This window comes from Arvicola amphibius, chromosome 9 (assembly GCF_903992535.2).
Source record: "Arvicola amphibius chromosome 9, mArvAmp1.2, whole genome shotgun sequence".
NCBI lineage: Eukaryota > Metazoa > Chordata > Mammalia > Rodentia > Cricetidae > Arvicola > Arvicola amphibius.
This window is the reverse complement of record NC_052055.2, coordinates 103,613,022-103,634,357: the sequence shown is the minus strand read 5'-3', so window position 1 is coordinate 103,634,357 and position 21,336 is coordinate 103,613,022. Positions and strand designations below refer to the sequence as shown.

At 43.0% G+C, this 21,336-nt stretch overlaps 1 protein-coding gene across 1 annotated transcript in view; it reads right to left on the bottom strand.

The window, feature by feature from the left end:
- Window positions 1-1,448: 1,448 nt before the first annotated feature.
- Window positions 1,449-21,336, bottom strand: part of Ppa1 (inorganic pyrophosphatase 1) — a 30,719-nt gene continuing 10,831 nt past the window's right edge. The window contains exons 4-11 of the mRNA XM_038343164.2: window positions 20,154-20,273; window positions 16,305-16,391; window positions 14,862-14,988; window positions 10,620-10,747; window positions 10,158-10,243; window positions 6,084-6,153; window positions 3,364-3,406; window positions 1,449-1,779 (exon numbers count right to left, since the gene is read on the bottom strand). Of these exons, the coding sequence (XP_038199092.1) occupies window positions 1,748-1,779; window positions 3,364-3,406; window positions 6,084-6,153; window positions 10,158-10,243; window positions 10,620-10,747; window positions 14,862-14,988; window positions 16,305-16,391; window positions 20,154-20,273 (693 nt within the window). The 3' untranslated portion in view covers window positions 1,449-1,747. The remainder of the gene's footprint in view (window positions 1,780-3,363; window positions 3,407-6,083; window positions 6,154-10,157; window positions 10,244-10,619; window positions 10,748-14,861; window positions 14,989-16,304; window positions 16,392-20,153; window positions 20,274-21,336) is intronic.

Here is a 21,336-nt window from a genome sequence, read left to right as displayed (position 1 = left end):
GAAGTGGGGATCAATCACTAGGTACGTTAACTTAGAAGTTATACCTTCTACCCCGCCCCTTCTTGCCTCTGCTTCCTGACTGCCACAGGGTTCCACTCAATCACTATTAGGTCTTATCATTCCTCACCTCAGGCCCCAAGCAACAGATCCAGCCAAGCTTGGCCTGAAACCTGTGAGGCCAAAATAAACCTTTCTTCCTTTAGATTTTCTCCCAGGTATTTGGCCACAAAACATAAAACAGAAACATTTTATTAAAGAGGAGACACAGGTGAGAAATGAGCACGAGATGCTTGACATCGTAAGCCGTGACAAAAAGACAAACCAAAGTAACAGGGAGACGTCACTGCGCATCACCTAATGGAGACAGGGGCATCCCTGGGGCTTGCTGGCCAGCCAGTCTAGCCAAATCAGCAAGCTCCAGGATCAATGAGATTGCCTCAAAGAAAAGGTAGAATGGAAACAGCTTGGCTCAGCAGTCAGGAGTATGCACTGACTGCTCTTACAAAGGATTGGAAGCTCAGTTTCCAGCATCCACATCAGGTAGCTCACAACCACCTGAAGTCCAGCTCCAGGAGTTACTAAGCCTCTAGCCGCAAATAACACCTGCACATACACAGGAATAATAAAGTTCAGATTGAATAAATATGAACACTTACCATTAGTCATGACCCGACCCGACATTTTTATAGATGAGGACAAACAGGTTTAGTGGTTTTGTACCTTGCCTGTGTACAGAACTGATAAGATGGGCCTCAGATCTCCCTAGCTACAAAGGCCATGAACTCATCAAAAAATTGTTCTGGCCGGGCGGTGGTGGTGCACGCCTTTAATCCCAGCACTCGGGAGGCAGAGGCAGGCGGATCTCTGAGTTCGAGGCCAGCCTGGTCTACAAGAGCTAGTTCCAGGACAGGCTCTAGAAACTACAGGGAAACCCTGTCTCGAAAAACCAAAAAAGAAAAAAAAAATTGTTCTGGCTGGTAACTTCAGTGCAATGCAAATGACTGAAGGGCTCAGTTTATTGATTAAAGAGGTAAATGCCACATTTACTAAAACTTTTGTTAAAGGTTTGGCTTTCTGCTAACACAACAGTAATTTACAAGGTTTTCTTTGGAATGCGATCCCAGGAACTAGGCATAGAACAGAACGTCTATATGCACAAGAGGTCCTATTCTCGCATGCCTCAAAACAGCTTATTTTTCTAAATAAGCACTTACAATGTTGCTTGGGTTGGCTCATAACTTGCAAAGTAGACCAGGCTGGCCTTGAACTCATGAGATATGCCTACCTCTGCCTCTTGGGTTTGAGGGTTAAAAGTGTGCACCACTGTGCAGTTTTATCTAGTAATATAAAAGGGAATTCTACGACTATTGCTAGGAAACTAATACTTTGCAGTATCTGCACCAGCTTGATAACATTGGCGCTGGAATAAAAAAATACCCTAAACCAAGTTTCAGCAAAATAACTTTATTTCCTAACACAGTAAACATATACATCCAATATGTGGTGCTTCCATGCCAACGGCTTTGAGAGTTAACATGTGTAAAAGCTGTCTTGGTTGAGATATGAAGTGTCTGCATGGCCAACCTTCTGAACATATTGGACTGGCCACAGCAGAATCTGAATCTGCTTCACTAGGTGAGTTACAGAAATTGAAAGCCTTGAAACGTTACTACGCTTTTGCATCTAATGCTTCCAGGTGAGCAGGATGCAGCAGGATCAGCTTGGATTCCAGGGCATCATCTCATCATCAGTTTTTCTGGTGATAGAACCATTTATCCACTGTAGCCAGAAAAAGAAATGCAAATTAGTCTCTGCTAAGAACGCAAATTATCAACATATAACAAAGAGTAAGCTGAGGATGTATGTGGCTCAGCAGAAGAATGCTGGCCTACCAAGGAATACTACATACAGGCCTTTGCATGGCTGCTCCTACCCATGACCTCTAGAACATGCATGTAAAGCTACAGTCCAAAAGCTAGTGCTTAGCACAGGCTAACGCCAGGGCCTCCTCACTAATTCTTATTGTTTGTTTGTTTGTTTTTGCTTTTTTCAAGACAGAGTTTATCTGTAGCTTTGAAGCCTGTCCTGGAACTCAGTACACCAGACTAGCCTTGAACTCCTGAAAATCCACCTGTCTCTGCCCCCTCCCCCACACCAGTGCCGTGATTAAAGGCGTGCACCACCACCGCCCAGCTCCTCATTCATTCTTTTCCCTTCCTTCTTTCTCTCCCTGTTTTGAGATTAGGTCTCATATAGTCTCGACTAATCTGAAACTCCTTATGGAGCCCAAGTGATCCCTGAACACTTAGGCACTAGGTGTACACCACCAGGGCAGCTTAAATTTTTTTTTAAAGCAAGCAGACTTTAAAAAAAAAAAAAAAAGAAGAAGAAGAAGAAGAAATTTAGATTCCTTTTCCTTTCCTTTCCTTTTTTTTTTTCAAGGCAGGGTCCTTCTGCAAAACCCAAGCTGGCCTTCAGCCTGTGAACATTCTGCCTCAGCTTCCAGTGGGCTGGGATTACAGGTATGTAGTACCTAACCTATCACAGAGATTTCCAAGATTGAAAGAGAGTTTAGAGCTCTTCTCCAAGTGAGGCAGGCATGTCTGCATAGAACATAGGATATAGCCCACGCTGAGCCCTCCCACAGTGGCCACAGGGAGGATACAAGTACCCAAATCAGGAAGAGGGAAGAAAAAGAGTGGCACACACTGTCCCATCCTTCACACACACACTGCAGAGCTTCAGCGTAGCTTCCCAAGTGAAGGAAAGACAGGCACAAAAAGACAAACAGCTTGACTCAACTGCAGAGTGGGGAAGGGCTGCTGGAGGCTGACGGCAGGGAGGCTTGATGCGATGGGGAGACGGGAGCTAATCAAACAGCCCATGCCAGTCACAGCAGTCAGCTTTATTTAAGGGAATGGGGACTATACTACTAATAATGTACTGCCTATTAATATCTTCTTCCTGCTGATGGGGAACAAACACAGATCTTCTAGCATGTTAGCACACTCTATATCTATCTACATATACTATATATATATATATATATATATAGTATATATAGATATACTCTATCTATCTATCTATCTATCTATCTATCTATCCATCCATGCATCCATCCATCCTCCCTGGGTCCCATTATATATTTCAAAGCGGCTACAACTGTAATTTTAAATGTTCGCCCACAAATAAGTATGTAAGGTGATAGATTTGCTAACTTGATTTAAGCTTTCCATATTATAAACATACAGCAAAACTTATACCCATAACTGTATGGAATTATTTTCCAAGTAAAAAAATACATATGTAATATATAATTTCATACAGACACACAACTAATAACTGTATTGACTCAGGTCTTACCATCTGTTGGTAGTGAGCAGGCAGATTCACATGGTGGTGGCAACTAAAATAAAACATTAAAATATTAAAATGTAGTCTAACCCCTAGAGGGAAATTTAAAAGCATACTGGTAAAATTGAAAAATAGACAGGAGACAACCAACTTTTAGTCTCTAAAACTAATTTACGGGAACAACACAGTGTGATCTGCTAAGACGGGGTTCTTAACCTGTGGGTTGTGACCCCTCTGGGGTCACATGTCAGATATTTGTATTATGATTCATAACCATAGCAAAATTAGTTATGAAGTAGCAACAGAATAATTTTATGGTTGGGGGTCACTAAAGCATGAGGGTCAGAGTACTAGGAAGGTTGAAAACCACTGGGCTAAGAGATCATGAGTCAGATCCCTGGAACCAGAATTATGGATGGTTGTAAACCACCATAAGGATGCTGGGAATTGAACCCTGCAAGACCAAGCAGTGCTCTTAACTAATTAGCCATTTCTCCAGACCCCACATCCAAGTCTCTTAATAACACACACAAAAGAATGTTCCTGAGCCACCTCACCCAGTTTTGTTTTTCCTGTTCATCTCATTGTCAGGATTCCTGTGTAAACAAAGATGAATCTAAATGCCCTGGGTTCATTACCAAGTCATTTTCCTTTGTAATGAATGACCCATTGATGAGGCCATGGAAAGTCAGTCAGGCCTCATTTGTTTTTGCTTGCTGCCTGATGGCATAAATAAATTTTTTCTTTAAAAAAATGATTTATTTTTACTTCGTGTCTATAAATGTTTTGCCTACGTGTCATCTATGCACCACGTGTACGCAAGGGCCCAGGTTGGATCCCCGCGGAGCTGGAGTTACAGGTGTTTGTAAGGCACTATGGGGTGCTGGGAACACCTGGGGACTCTGCAAACGCAGCAACTGGTCTGAACTACTGAGCCATCTTGTTCAGTCCCATAAATGAAAATAATTTTCAAATGATCTAGTTCAATCGTTTGCTAAATCCAAATCAGATTATTTTATTGTTGGTTTTGTTGTTGTTGTATTTTTGATACAGGATTTTTCAGTGAAACAAGCCTGGCTGTGCTGAAACTCACTCTGTAAACCAGGCTGGCTTCGAACCCACTGAGATCTGCCTGCCTCTGCCTTTTGAGTGCTGGGATTAAAGCATGTGCCATCACTGCCAATCCCAGCACGCAGTAAGCAGAGGTAGGCAGAGCTCTCAGTAGCTAGGACTACACAGGGAGACTATCTCAAACAACAAAACAAACAAACAAATCTCATAAAAGCCAGTGCTGCTGTCCTGGACTGTACTTCTTGTGAGATGGTTTTGTACTATACATCGCTCCTGCAATGACTCCTGAAGTGTGCTTACTCTCATGGTCTTGGCTACAAGCAAGTTAACTAACTTCCCATTTGGTCTCTTGTGGAAGACGGTTTGACAGGTGATGGGCTTGTACAGTACCCAGTACATTCAGCAATTGAAAGACAAGGATAAATCCAGATCCCTCTAGCAGGAAGAAAAGAGCCAAAAATCTAGGACTAGTTGGTTCAGTGACTGTTTCAGGAACTAGCTGAAGATAAAGTTAGATTATAATATTGAGAATAATCTTGAGAAACAGGGAGTTTCCCCCCTGTGACCATCACTGGTAATTTCAGAATTTTCCAATGATGCCCTCCCCACACCCTTTGGATTACTGGGTTGTGGTTTCTTCCCTTAAATACCCCTTCTCCCAGCTACTCGGGGTTGAACTCTTCCCCTGCGTGGGTTATGAGTCTCGGCTCCAGTGCACTGGCTCCTGTCAATAAACCTCGTGTGATTGCAGCAAGGACAGTCTCTCCTGAGTTACTGGGGGGGTCGTGTTATCCCGAAACTTGAGTGAGAGTCTCCCCACACCGGGGGTCTTTCACACTCACTCTGGTTTTTACAAGTCACCTACTTTGTATCTGTACAACTTAGGGTTGACCATGACCATTCTTCAGCTTTCCCCTCTCAAATGTCTATTCTGTCTGTGTTCATAGTTCTGACCTCAAGATGTCACACAGTCATATGCACACAAATGACATTCAAATACTTGTTGCAACAAGTATTTCTTGTTATGGTTTTGGTCCATGTCCCTTTAAGAGACAAGCCACGCCCATTCCCTCCCCATCCGCTGAGGCAGGCTGATCTTCAGCTTCTGGTCTGAGCTTGCTCTCTTTTCCATCTTCTTCTCGGACAGGCAGCTTCGCTTCTGCCTCTCTCCCCACTTCTCTGCTTCCCCTTCTCTGTCTCTCTCTCTGTGTCTCTCTCTCTCTCTCACTCTCTCCCCCTCCCCCTTCCCCCTTCATAACTCCCCTGAATAAATATTCAACCTCACCATGTCTCTGTCTTATGCCAGCCCGCCATGTGTCTCCCTGCCTGGGACCAGCCACTGCTCGGGGACCGGCAGCCATCTCTGCCTGGGACTGGCTGCTCCCAGAGCCCACTGCCTGCCACCACAAGGGCCGCCACCACTGCTCAGGCCACCGCTCCAAGACCGGCAGCCTTCTCTGCCTGGGACTGGCTGCTCGCAGGGCCCACTGTCTGCCACCACATGGCCTGCTACCACCATTTGGGACTTTATAGCATTTGCTGCTTGCCTACAGCTGCTGCCTGGGACTCTGTAGCATTTTTAAAAGAACACAACACTTCCCTTGGAGCGCCCTATCACTCAGCCGCTGAGTCATCTTTCAAAAGCAAAGGTTACGTACAGCATCCACAATGGCTTTGGCGGCATCAGGATCACACTTGAAGGGGCTCTCCGACACAGTGGTGTTCATACTAGTGAGCAAAGTGAACATAGTAAGAGGATAAAAGAACAACAGTCTCCACATCCATTCAAAAAACTAAGTTGATAATAATACACCAGATGGCTTTGAGGGGAGGGGGAAGCACAAGGTCTCATAATGTGGCCAGGCTAGCCTGGAACTCAGAGAATACTGGAATTAAAGGCGGGTACATCATGCCTAGACCAGATAGCATTTAAATTCGGTTTCACTGAAAGCTTTCTTGCTTATCCTAAACATCCTAATTATTTATTTTGTCAAGGTCCACATGCTCTTGTGGCTGATTTAGTTCAAATCTCTTAATAATTTAGACTTAAGAATCGGAGATCAAATCTGCTGTAGCATTCACTAAATAGCTGAGAAATGCAAATTAAAATCTGAAACATTTCTTCCCCAATTCTGTTTAAAAAAAAAAATGAAGCTAACAAAAACCTTGCTCCCATCAGTGTTGGTGAAACACGTAAAATATAGATACTCCTGATAGAAAAAGTACACGCCTTGACTCCCAGCACTCAGGAAGCAGAAGCAGGCAGAGCTCGGAAAACTAAACCATTTTTTGGGATTATACAGCTGAAAAATAAACAAAAACCAAACCAAAACAAACAAACAAACAAAAAACAGGCTTATCCACTAAATGGATTAGATAATCAAGTAATCTTATACACTGTATTGGGCAAATGTTTAAGATGTAGTTTCAAAATTAAAAAGCATGTTATAATCCTAATCACTTAGAATATTCTGCACACACAGAGCCGACAAAGCCTACAAACAGGTGCTTTCAGGGAAAATTATAATTTTATTTTTTTACTCATTTTTATGCAGCTGGGATCTTGCATGTATTAGGTAAGCATTCAATTAGTGCTAACACCCAAACCTTCAAAACTTGTACTTTATTATTTACTTTGAGACCAGGGACTCTTGTAGCACATGTAGGCCTCAAATTGGCTAAGGATGATCTTGGACCTGAGATACTTCTGATTATTGGAATTACAAGCATGAGCTAGCATACCTGGTTTATGAAACACTAGGATGGCATGCAGGGCTTTGTGCCCACGCTAGGCAAGCACCAACTGAGCTACATCTCAGCCTTAGAGTTAATTTTTAAATTAGAATTAATATTGTGGAACAGTAGGGCAGTAGTAGCGCACGCCTTTAATCCCAGTGCTCAGAAGGAAGAGGCAGAATCTCAGAAAAGATCTCTGAGTTTGAGGCCAGCCTGGTTTACAGAGCGAGTTCCAGGACAGAGAAACTTTCTACACAGAGAAACTGTCTTGACTAAGAAAAACAAAGAAATCCAAACACTTATTTATTTTGGGTATGTGTATATGTGTAAGCAAAGCACCATGTTAGGAGACAAATTATGAGAGTCAGATTTGGCAGGAAGTGCCTTTAAGTAGGAGCCTACAGAAGTGGGTCATCTCATCTTGAGGCGGGAGGAGGGTTAGGGGGAGTCAGAGAGCTCGTGCCTGTTCTAGCTCCTTCAAGGCTATTGACAAGAGGTCTGACTTAAGGTGCGGCTACTAACAAAGATAGCTTGACCTAGGGTGTGGTTACTTGGTGTTTTTGGTTTTAAAATGGCCCACAGAGGTGGGTCTGTTCTACCTTGAACAAAGGTCAGAGAGTTCAGGGGTATTCCGGCTCCTTCAAGGCAAGACCGGGGGTTTGACCCAGGGAGTGGCTGCCTACGGGATGCTTGGCCTAAGGAGTGGTCACTGTATGTCCCTGCCTAAACAACAGAATACTTAGGAATTAGTTGCCTGGTGCTTCAGGTATCGAAGAGGTGTAACTGCCCTGCTTGTTCTTCGTGTCATGTTAAAGCAGTCGTGCCGCCCCCCCCCCCCCCACTGCTCTTTGGATTGAGGTATATAAGCATATGGAAAATCACCGCCGGGAATTCAGCATCCACTGGATTGCCCTCGCAGTTCTACTCTGACTCTGTCTTTTTCTTTCTTATCTCTATTCTGTCTGCCTGGCAATTCTAATCCACACACCTAACCAGAAACATGTGAACCCCACTGAGGCTAGACCCCAACACCTTTACCTGATGAGCTACCTTAAGGGTTATTTTTGTTTTATTTTATTTATTTTGTCCCCCCCCCCTTGGGTATTGGGATTTAAGGTATTTAAGACAAGGCACCAACACTTATTCTGGAGTGACTTCGGTTAAGTTCAACTTCCTCTATCTATTTTACGCTTGGCAAGGATTAATTGCTCAGTTACCATTAACTATTATTACTAGTGGGAGTAAACTCAAGGAGCATGGTAGATGCTGGCATAGTAAAGACTGCTTTCTTGGTGGCAGTTAGTACAAGTCAATAACTATTGATCCCCAAAGAGCTCAGGGAGTCCTCAGCTTACAGATCTCCAGAGAGCTGACTGGAATGAAGCCACAGCCACTGACAAACGGTCTATGCCACAACTGTAAAACCACGGAGAGGACACTAGCCACCCCATCCTGCACATGCGTGAGTTCCACTGTTTGTCTGAGACAGCTTTTGTTTCTTTGGGACTCTGACTTCAAAGTCTGCATGAAGCAGTGCTGATGGTACTCCAGGCCGTCTGAAGAAGTTACCAGACTTCTTCATCCCAGCCCACACATACACATGCTCACATCAGAGATTACCAACACAGGCACTCAGCGCTATCCATTACAGAGTTCCCAAATTCTGACCTCAGGATCACCAGTATAGATCTAGTTTGTATTTGTTTAGAAAGGATTTAAAAAAAAAAAAAAAAAAGATTTCTTTTCATTTTTAATTGTGTGCACATATGTGTTAGTATGTATGTATATGCATGTGAGTGCAGGTGCCCAAGGAGGCCAGAGATGTATGATGCCCTGGAACTGGACTTGGACGGTTGTAAGCCACTTGAGATCCCAGGAACCAAACTTGAAGAACACTACTGATCCCCGCCCCCCCCCCCGCTTCCAACTCGCTTAGAAAGATCTTATGGGAAGTTTTAAGTTGTTGATGCATTAACTTTAGAAAAAAATAGCAAAATCAATCTTTTTTTAAAAAAAATTTTTTTAGTTAATTTGTTGACACAGGGTCTCAGGCCTTGTTTGGCCTGGAACTTACTATATAGACCAACTACTTTGAACTCACAGAGATCTACCTGCCTCTGCCTCTGAGTGGTGGCAATAAAGACATGCACTACCACATCCAGCATTTTAAAAAGTTTTAAAATTATTATTGTGTGCGTGCGTGTGTGTATAATGTGCCATCTGTGAAAATGCACACAGTATGGCACAAACATTGGAGGCCAGAGGAAAATTTTGTGGAGTTCTCAGGGCTTGAACTCCGATCATCAGGCTTGTGCGGCAAGCACTTTACCCCACTGAACCATCTAGCCAGACCTAGTTTTTTCTCTAAGTAAAGGTCAGTGTAGTATCTTGCAAGGCAGGCAAGGATGGGAATAATTTAGTAACCTGGGAACCTACTCGGTTTGGGCTATATACACCACCCCTAGCTAATAATGTATTGGCAACCTAGCTACTTTATGTTCAAGCATGCATATAGCCCTCTCTGAACAAGGTATCTAACTACAGTCTAACTTTCTCTGCCCCTAGCAAACATTAAATACAGACAGTCTGTATTCAAGTGTATTCCCAATATATCCAGAATGGAAACATAATTTGGCCTACTGAAATGGGTAGGAAGGCAAAACTGTGTCCTCTAATAACCTTTTAGAGAGAATCCCCTATTTAGCATCTTAAGACCATGCACAATTAGGCATGCATATGATTATGAGAAGGGACATGTCCAATAGGGAAAGTAAATGTACGACCTAATCTATCAAGACAGTGTATCCCTATCTAATCCGTATCATAGCTCCACTTTGAACAGACTTACTTTGTCATTATTTTAGTTCTTTGAATAACAGGCAACGATTCTAGAAACACTTACATAAATCCTGACCACTGGAAGCATTACAATCTCTAAAACATGTAATTTAAGCTGGCCTGTGTGTTCAAGACATAGAAAGAGAGTCAACACTTACCAACTGATTCCTTTCCCGTCTGTTTTCTTAGTCACTAATGCTTTCCAATGATCATGAGTGCTTTTAATAATGTCAACTGCAAAATTCTGTAATTTGAGGACAGGCATTAATTGGGATGGTAAAACGGAGGTCTTTTCTCATGACTTACATTTTCTCAAAATTTGATAGTATCTCTTGAGTCAGGAAGTAACTTAACAAAAGAAAGTTTTGTTAAAAAAGGAAGAGAGCACTTAAATAAAAGGCCAAGACTATCTTGCACCTTTAGAATTGTCTTATAAGATTGATTTTTGGGGGGTGGTACTAGGGATCGAGTACAGGGTCTTATGTATACTAGGCAAGCATCTACTATAGAAGTATATTCCTGGTCCCCCTCTTTCATGAATCTTTAGATGGGAACAACATACTTTTAATTATAAATCTCAATATAAATGGTCTAAAACAATGTTTTGAAAGATACATTACCTTGTCTTTAAATTCTGCATTGAACGCAAACTCATTTTCTGGTTTTCCATCAGGAACTTTATACCTTCGAAACCAGTCAACAGTGGCTTCTAAGTAGCCAGGTTTCAGCCGTTCGACATCAGAAATATCTAAGGAAAGAAAATAAACATATTGAATGATGCATAAGAAATTATTAGACATCCAACAAAAATATCGAGTGCTTACATTGAGAGAGACATGGGAAGGTTATGAAAAAGGCCAAGATAATATCAGAGCTGAGAAAAGAAAATCATCCAGTTTCTGTGAATAGCTTTGACACCAAGAGCTGAAGAGAGAGGATCAAGCATGACTAACTGCTAGTAGAGCCAAGAGAAATGAATAGGGTTATATAACCAAACCAGTTTGGCAGGTAGCCTAATTCCTATAAGGAGGTATGAGATACTAAAAAAGGCAAGTTGAGGCTGTATGTCAGAGGCTCACGTGCCAATTACACACCAAAAGACTCAATTGATACTTATGGATTACTACATTCTAATTAATTACAGCCAGGGCTACAGAGAGAAACCCTATCTTGAAAAATCAGAATAGATAAATAAGCCAGGAGTGATGGCAGATGACTTTAATCCCAGCACTCAGGAGTCAGAGGCAGGTGGATTTCTGAGTTCAAAGCCACCCTGGGCTACAGAGAAAGTTCCAGGACAGCCAGGGCTACACAGAGATTCTGCCTTGAAAAACAACAACAACAAACAACAAGCTAATCGACTTATTTTGTGGCGCTGGGCTCAAACCTAGGCCTTTGTATAAGCTAGGCGAGCATTCCACCATTGAGTTAATTGCCTAACCAGTGAGTGACATTTTGAATTCAAGTGGACTGCTTGATAGTATAGGCATTTTAAGTCACAAAATTTCTGCTCCATACAAGCAAGAGAAGCACTAAGAAGTCAAGATGGGCACGGTGGCATGCAGCGGTAATTCCAACATTCAAGGATGCTGAAGTAGTCGGATATAGAATTCAAAGCTAGCCCAGGCTACACAGTGAGACTATCCCCCAACACAAAGAAAACGAAACAATACAAAACAATAATGCCTTTAAAGCTGGGCAAAATGGCCGGGCAGTGCAATTAATCCCAGCACTCGGGAGGCAGAGGCAGGCGGATCTCTGAGTTCGAGGCCAGCCTGGTCTACAAGAGCTAGTTCCAGGACAGGCTCTAGAAACTACAGGGAAACCCTGTCTCGAAAAACCAAAAAAAAGCTGGGCAAAATGGTGCTCACCTGTGATCATATTATTTGGTAGGCTGGAGGCAGGAGAATCTGAAGTTCAAAGCCTTCCTGGGTTACAAGAGACTCTGTTTCAAGAAAAAAAGATACCAACCGGGCAGCGGTGGTGTACACCTTTAACCCCTTTAACCCCAACACTCAGGAGGCAGAGACAGGTGGATCTTTGTTAGTTTGAGGCCAGCCTGATCTACAGAGCAAGTTCCAGTACAAGCCCCAAAACTACAGAGAAATCCTGTCTCGGAAAGAAAAGAAAAGAAGGAAAAAAAAAAAAAAAGAAAACAAATAAAGTAAGAAGGAAAGCTTTAGTCCAGTTTGTCCAATTTTTGATCTACCTAAAGACCACCCAGCCAAGCATGGTGGCACGTGCTTTTAATCCTGGCAAAGAGGAGGCGGAAACAGGTGGATCTCTGTGAGTTCAAGATCAAACTGGTCTACATTTCAAGTTCCAGACCAGCCAGAGCTCCATAGTCAGACCCTGTCTCAAAAAACAAACAAACAAAAGTATGGAAAGCTTGTGAACTGGGAAATTACCCTCATAGAGGATGTAGCTAAGTTGGCAGAGTGCCTTGCCTACTTACACGAAGCCCTGGGTTCCACCCTTAGACGGCATGGACTGGATGGAGAGGAACACACCTGTTATCTCAGCTTTCAGAAAGTAGGGCTCTGTAGAACAACCCTCAAAACTCAGGAAAACGCATTACTTAAATTTTAATTAGATTTATTCATTTTATTTTATGTGACTATTGTGCTAGCATGTATGAGCACCACACATGCATGCTTGGTGCCTGTGACAACAGATTCCCTAGAACGGATTGTGAGCCACAGTGTTGGTGCTGGGAATTGAACCTAGGTCCCAAGCAAGAGCAACAAGTGCTCTCAACTACTGAGCCATCTGTCCAGCCCCACATTACTTTATAGAGTTGTTACCAATGACAGCACTCAGGAACAGCAAAAGGAGGGGATGCATGGGGACAAGCAGAGAGACAGACACTGCCTTAGGGTGACATGCGGTGTAAACAGCACGCAGCTTACTATGGCACTGACGTCCCAGGGAATTTTCAGGAGTCTATAGCTCTATTGCTGGGAACCAAAGTCTGGCAAATCAAAGCTGAAACAGTGAGTGGCTGAGCTCTACAAACTGTGGCCAGAGCATGCCACCAAGTATCTGTGATCATAGACCCTGCCCAGCACAATCAGAGCAGCACACCAGAAGGCTAACAAATGGCCCAAATATTCTACCGTACCAAGTTCAAACACAGCCCCTGTAACAGACAGATAAACCTTCTATCACTGCTTTTCAAGGACCACTGTTCTCCCAGCGTCCATGCGGTCACAGGCACACCAAAACACAAAGTACATCATTTCAAGGGCCCATGCTCAAGAAGACCTTCCCTGCTGATGAGCATAGCTATATAAACTACTTGGAATTTTGCATTAGAGACTTATCTTCCTCAGTTGCTTATTTGTTCGCTAATTTATGTGGTCTCATGGTTAGTTATCTGTTCTGGGTTACAATCCAAAATTTCAGCGTGCCTCTTTGATGGATGCGTCATTTACCGCGTTTTAAAAGCGTGTCACGACTGGTTCTACTGGTCGGTCCAGGATTACACTTTCAGTCCCTGCCCCAGATTGGAATCAACCATTTCTTCAGGGAGCCTTGATTTCTTTCTCTCTGTAAATGTTGCAAGAACCCCAGATTTGGATGCCAGGGGGTGATATCCCTACTGAGAGGGCCCCCAAACCCTTTGACTGAACAGATGTGTGGGTCCCAATACACACCTACAATCCCAGCACCTGGGTGAACTCGAGACAATATTTTGCCTGCTCGACTAAGAATACGTATAACCCTTTGCAGGAGGCGTGTGTGTGTGTGTGTGTGTGTGTGTGTGTGTGTGTGCGTGTGTGTGCGTGCGTGCGTGTGTGTGTAAAACAACATCTGGTTCCACTCGTGTAGCTCACTGTGACCTCAACTTGATCATTCTCTATAGTTACAAAGGACCCTGAACTACTACTGATCCTCCTGGCTCTGCCTCCCAAATTCTAACTACAGGAGTAGTAGCACACCTGCGAGTTGTGTACATTTGAATAGCAGACACAGGCGGACGAATGACTCTGAAAGGCAGGTAGAGAGTTAAAGCCAACCTGGTTTAGACTCTCCAAAGCAAAACAAGAGAGTCTGAGAGGCTCTGTAGATAGTTTCACAAACAGACATGAAGATTGAGTTCTATTCCCAGCTCTTAGGAAAAAGATGGCACAGCAAAGGGAGAGCTGCGCAGACCACTGGAACTTGTCAGCCAGCCTAGCCTAATTGGAGAGCTCTGTATCTGAGACAGGAGAGATCCTATCTCAAAAGACAAGGAGAGCCGGGCGGTGGTGGCGCACGCCTTTAATCCCAGCACTCGGGAGGCAGAGGCAGGCGGATCTCTGTGAGTTCGAGGCCAGCCTGGTCTACAAGAGCTAGTTCCAGGACAGGCTCTAAAAAAGCTGCAGAGAAACCCTGTCTCGAAAAACCAAAAAAAAAAAAAAAAAAAAACAAGGAGAGCCCCTAAAGAATGAAGTTGAGCTATGGCTTTCACATGCACAAGCGCCCCCTACACCCCCAAAACACCACCGAACTACATGCTTCAAAATGGCAAGTTTTATAATATATGACTATCTCAAACATGAAAAAAAAAAAAAACAAAAATAAAAACCACTATGATGGAGTGCTAAACTCCAACCGTTCTGTAGTAGAAAAAAAGTCAATGGTTGGACGCGTCACTCCTGCCTAAGAGTTTGAAGGCGTGAGCTTACAATTCCATTATCACAGGTTAAATGTGACTGTAATTTAATTCTGAACACCTTCATCCAGCAATCGACCTCTACAGTTGGTCTAAGTAGTAAGTTCAAGGACAACAAAGGCTACACAGAAAGACCCTGTCTCAACAACAGCAATAACAACAAAGAGATTATAAGGTTTTCTGTACACGCTTCAGATTTCCCTACCGTTATAATTGGCCGCATCCGGATCTTCCACATTAATGGCGATGACTTTCCAGTCAGTTTCACCTTCATCAATCATAGCCAATATGCCCAGAACTTTCACCTTGATTATCTCACCTCTTGTACACACCTGCGAGAGAACCAGAGTCAGAACAAAACCATACTACGGGGGGAACTGGAGCTTTTATTTTGGTAATAATAATAAGTAGAAAAGATGTCAATTTTTTTTCTGCACTTACTTTAGTCAAAAGTTTTCTTTTTTTGTCTTTTTTTAAGTACTTTTATTGCCAGCCATGATAGCACACACCTTTAATCCTAGCATTTAGTAGGCAGAAGTAGATGGATTTTCTTTTCGTTCAAGGCCAGCCAGCCAGGACTATACTGTGAGATCCTGTCTCAAAAATAAATTATTATTTCTGTGTGATGGATGCGGGGGTTATCCATGAGCCACTGCATTGCATGCATGTGGAGATCAGAGGACAACTGCATTAGAATTGATTCTTTCCTTCCATTTTCACGTGGGCTGTGGGGCTCAAACTCAGGGCAGCAGGCTTCTATAGCAAGCATCTTTACCCACTGAGCCATCTCACCAGCGCTATGTCTGTGAGACACAGCTTCCCTGTGTATTCAGGATAGCTTAGAATTTGCTATCCCAAGCTGGCTTCAAACTTGCAATCAGCCTGCTTCAGCCTTCTGGGTGCAAGGATCGCAGGTCATCATCTGTGTCACCACAGCCAGCTCTTGGAGTCTCAAAAGCCAGCCACATAAATAGTCCTACTTAGGTTGAAAACAGTACATACAGGACCGGTGCTCTTCTTGTTTGTTTGAGACACCTTCTCTCTACATAGTCCTGGCTGTCTGGGAACTCACTCTGTAGACCAGGCTGGCCTCAAACTCAGAGTTCTGCCTGCTTCTGCCTCCCGGGTGCTGAGATTAAAGGCGTGCACCACTACACTCTGCTCTGTATACTTTAAAAAGAAAAATAAATTAAGATATACCTCTTTGTGCTAAATAAGGCCTCTATGATTTGCTTTGGACACACCCTTTAATACATTTTGTCTTTCACAGAAGCTACTGAATTAAGCCAGTCATACATTTTTAAGTTTCTCACTTACTGACTCTGAACTTAATCCTCAGGACCACAATTAAACACAGACAGAAATTAAAAACGTAACATATTGGTTGGGTTGTTAACTACTTTGCTGAGCTTGCAATCTTGAATTTTAGAATAGCAACCCATCAGACAGAAGCCTTCCACCAGTACCTCGAGCATCAAGGGCTATTTGACTGGACTCGGTCACTGATCACCCCAAGTCCTCCAGGAAGCCTGACTATTTCACTAATGCTCATATTTCATATTTTACTCACAATAATTTTCAAAGTATAAACTTTGGTATGATTTATTAATTTCACTTTAATATTACAGAAAAAAATTGATTTCATTACCTTGCTTCCAATTTCACAAACATCAATTGGGTCATTGTCACCACAACAGCCAGTGTGTTTGTCACTGTGTGCTGGGTCTTCCCATGTCTGAAACAAAGTGAGGAGTAAAGCATACCATTCAGATACCCGCGCTGACCAAGGAGGCTTGACACTAACCAGCAACATGAGTCTTGATGCAAAATATAAACTTCAGCTGTTTTTAAAACTTTTACAATTTCCATTCAAGAACTTTAACTATACAGAAGAATTTTAATTAAATATTGGAACTATTATGCATAAAATGCTAAACCAGATCTAAGCTTCAAAACAGAGAATGAAGCTGGGTGTGTCAAGAGATGCCTTTGATCCCAGGAGACAGACGCAGGCGGGTGGATCCCTGAGTTCCAGGCTAGCCAAGGCTACAGAGTGAGAAAACATCTCAAAAACCCCAAAAACCAAACCCAGAAAATGACGTGCAAACACATCAAGGTATGATGGTGCATGCCTGCAATCCCAGCACCTGGAGTTGAGGCAGGAGGATCCCACTTTCCAGGCCACAGAGGTTTTCCCCAGCAATACCCTGTGTCAAAAACATTAAGGGCTGGGACATGTAATTCCATGGGAAAGCACTTGCCTAGCATGCACAGGGCCTTAGATTTGAGCCCGAACACTGAAAATAAAAAAAAACATGTTGATTAACTGTTCTAGGCATTTACTCTATCTGCTATCAGCTGGATTCTCTTCATAATAAATTTCTCCAACATAGATGAGGAGGCAGCAAACCTCAGATGTGAAATGATACCCTCTGATGTTGAAAGCTGCTGGCTGGGAGCCAAGGCTGAAAAGCTTAAATTACTGGCTCTCTTTCTTTGCTAAATTGCAGGCCAGAGGCACAGAGGAGCATCTCACAAAGAGCGGATGTGCGCTGCAGGTGTGAGGTGGAAAATGCAGCTGTTTAGTTAGCGTCTTTTATTCCTAAGCAGAACACATTCACGACTTGGATTGGCTTCCCCATTCAGCCGCAGGAAAAAGAACAAAGGGAACGGAGATAAAGGAAGGCTGCTTCCAACAAGAGGAAGGCAAAAGCCAGCCCCTGGAAGAAGCTCTTCCGAGCTGTTTCCCCACAGGGGCCACACTTCAAAGCTAAACACCAAAGCAATTGACTTGCAGAATAAAGTGCTGTAATTGGGGCAGACAAATGACTTTGTGATTACCCAACAAACTAGATGAGTTTGACCTATATCTGAATAACTTATGGAGTTTCACAAGGTTTCCACTTAATAATTCTACCTAATGATGAATAAACCATTATCCACAGAAAAAAACTAATTGATTGAACATGTGCTAACTGTCACAGGATCAAACGTATGCCCTTACTCTAATAACAGATACAAGCCTTTTTTTTGTTGTTGTTGTTTCTTCCTTTTTTTTTTTTTTTTTTTTTTAAATGAGACAGCATTTCTCTGTGTAGCCCTGGCTGTCCTTGAACCTGGAGACCTGTCTGCCTGTTTCCAAGTGCTGGGATTGACAGTTTATCCAATTTATCTAATGACTCTTTATCCAAACATTAAGAAAGGACCTACTATGTGCTGGGGATAGCTTGACAAACAAGGCTGGCTGTTTAAGAACACGGGAGCTCATCGTTATTTTGCCACTAAGAATCTGATCTCAAGAGAAATCAGAAGCTTACACGGCAGTAAGAATGCACATGGACAGATACTAAGGCCTCTGTCCTCTGAAATAGCTGTACAGGTTATATCTGATTTATGACTCCGAGGAACCACGGGAGACTAATGTGTCTGGCACCAAAATCTGGTGTAGTTTTGTGCTGAAGAAACAGGAATGTAGAAATAAAGAAACATAAAGTTGTAAGCCTAGGAGAATGAGAGCAGGCTGCCAGAAGCTTTCTCGGCAGCTTAAAGATTAATTGTTAACAGTGGGTTACTCTGCTTTACAACCCATAGCTCTGTTTGCAAGGCCAAAGCACCTCTCACAAACTGAGAATTAGCCTAAGATAACACCCCAGCCATCCGTGATTAAGGACGGATAAGAACTAAGTTAACTTTTAGGAGGTAGATATATGTGACCTCTGGGTTATATATTTTCCCTACTATGTGAAACTGGCAGCATCAAAGGGGAGAGCACAGGGCTTCAGTAAACACTACCTGGAAATACCAGGGAAGACAATAGAGTAAGTACAAACACTAATTTAACTGAAAAGCTTTGTTAATGAAGATTGTAAAGTATGGCAATATGTATCTGAGTTTTACCTCGAGATTTTAAAAATTCCTTTGTTCAGATATAAAGCTTGGTGCCCCTTACTATAGGAAGATGGGTTCAGAAACCGGCCTTCGCCACAGCCTTACAAACCCATCTCTGGCTGTGGTTTCAGCTAGCTGTAAGCTTTTTGTGCCCTGTGGTGGTTTTTTTTTTTTTTTCCCCCTTCCTGGAATAAAGTTTGCTTATGGTTTATTAGACTTGGTGGTCTGTTCCCATCTTTGTGTGACCCCCCCGTGGACACAACAGTGTGTGTGTGTGTGTGTGTGTGTGTGTGTGTGTGTGTGACAAGAAAGTTGCTAGAGTTCAGGCTAGGTTTTAAAAAAAAAATACTTATTTGATTGAGTGCTCTGTATCTTCCTGTTCATCTGCACAACAGAAGAGGGCACCAGATCTCATTACAGAATTACAAATGGTTCTAAGCCAACATGTAGTTGCTAGAAATTGAACTCAGGACCTCTGGAAGAGCAACCAGTGCTCTTAACCACTGAGCCACCTCTCCAGCCCTCAGGCTGCATTTCACACTCGTGGTTTTGCTTCAGCCTCTGGAATGCTGCGATTGCATGTATACGTGGTACCTGACTTAGAAATCCAGGCTGTTGTTGTGTAACTCCAGTTTAAACTGTATGTATTGTGTGTGTGTGATTCTGTGTGGGGATATGTGCCGCGGCAAACGTGGAGGTCGGAGGCCAATTGCAGCAATCAGTTCTCTCCTGCCACCATGGGACATGGAATCAGACTCAGGCTGCCACACTTGTGGTAGGCGTCAACTGCCGGGTCATCTCACTGGCTATAGCTGTGTTTGGCAGAGACAAGTCTCACTATGTAGCTGTGGCTATCCTAGAACTGGCTATCTAGACCATGGTCTCCTCGAACTGATGGCTATCCCACTAGGATCCCAGGTGTGTGCCACCACACCTGGCTAGAAAGCAAGGCTTTAACCGCTAACCCATCCTCTCTTGACTTACCACACACGCTACTAGATCTATAAAGATTGTAGTCTACAAACAGTCCATAGCGAAAGAAACTGTTCAGAAAGTCGGAATTTAAACAGAAACATATTTCTTTTAGTTAACCTTGGAAATAAGTTATTAAATGGAGCATTAAAATGTTTAAAATAATTCTGCCCCATTGCTTTTCTGCTCTATGATAGCAAACATTTTCTGTATTTAAACTTTTGAACAAGCCGGGCGGTGGTGGCGCACGCCTTTAATCCCAGCACTCGGGAGGCAGAGGCAGGCGGATCTCTGTGAGTTCGAGACCAGCCTGGTCTACAAGAGCTAGTTCCAGGACAGGCTCTAAAGCTGCAGAGAAACCCTGTCTCGAAAAACCAAAAAAAAAAAAAAAAAACTTTTGAACAAAAGTAAGTTAACTGTGGTCAAGTGGTGGAGTACACCTTTAATCCCAACATTTGAGAGGCAAAGGCAGGCAGATCTCTGTCAGTTTGAGGTCAGCCTGGTCTACAGATCGAGTTCCAGGACAACCAGGGCTACACAAAGAAACCCTGCCTTCAAAATCCCCCCCCCCCGAATAAAGCAAGTTAATTTTTACTAAGCTAAATAAACACATCTTCAGCGAACCTTGGAGGCATACCTGAGGGATGGCCCCATAATTCCAGATGTAGCCTTTGTAAGGGAACAGGTTTGTAACATAGCGGAGCTTTCCTTTCTTCACGTCTTGCTTAATTGGATTTAAGGGATCCTTTGTAGCAATCTGAAATAAAGATCAGATGGTTGTGAGACACTACTTGAATAGGATCTGAGGAAACATTTATGTATATATGTCCCTGAATTCCACCTTAATTACTTGTTTCATCCCTAACACATTGATAACTGAACTAATGGCTCCACAGTAACTATTACAGAAAATATACTTGTGTATCGCAACACTCAAGAAGAGAAAAAGAATATTTACTGATTCCAGAAAGGAAGAAGTAACATGGGCTGAGATAAATTCAAAGATTAAAGAGAAAAAGCACTGTGCTGGAGGACGGCTCAGCAGGGAAAGACCAAGCCTGACTACCTGAATTCGATCCCCACGACCACACCTACACCTTGTTCTCTGTCCTCCACAGGTGTGCCAGCACAGAAGCATCTACACACATATACAAGTGTTTAAATTATCAAAAACAAACAAATGCAATTTTAAAAAAACCAAGAATTTTAGGAGAAGCACAAAATACATATATTATCCAACTTCAGTATTCCTTTCTATTTTTCAAACATCTGAGAGCATGCCAGTGTGGGAAAGGTCTTTAATGAATTAATCCCAGCACTTGGGAGACAGAGGTAGGCAGATCCTGTAAGTAGGGGGCCAGCCAGGTCTACACAGTGAGTCTAAACCAACTGAGATGACAGAGACCTAGTGTCAAACAACAACAACAACATCCAAATGACATGAGGTGAGTGTCAATAAGGAAAGGCAACTATGCCATCACAAAGAAACAAAACAAAACAAAACAACACCCTCAAAATTCTGCCAGGCAGTGGTGGTGCATGCCTTTAAATCCCAGCACCTGGGAGGCAGAGGCTGGAGGATTTCAGTGAGTTCAAGGCTAACCTGGTCTCCAAAGCGAATTTCAGGACAGTCAGGGCTACACATAGAGACCCTGTCTTGGAAAACAAAACAAAACAAACAAAGAAAGAAACCTCAGCAAAGCCCAGAGAGCTCTTCCTGGCTGAGATGCTAAAGAGGAGTCCAGGCAGGGCTGGAGAGATGGCTCGGCGGTTAAGAGCACTGGCTGCTCTTGCAGAGGTCCTGAGTTCAATTCCCAGCA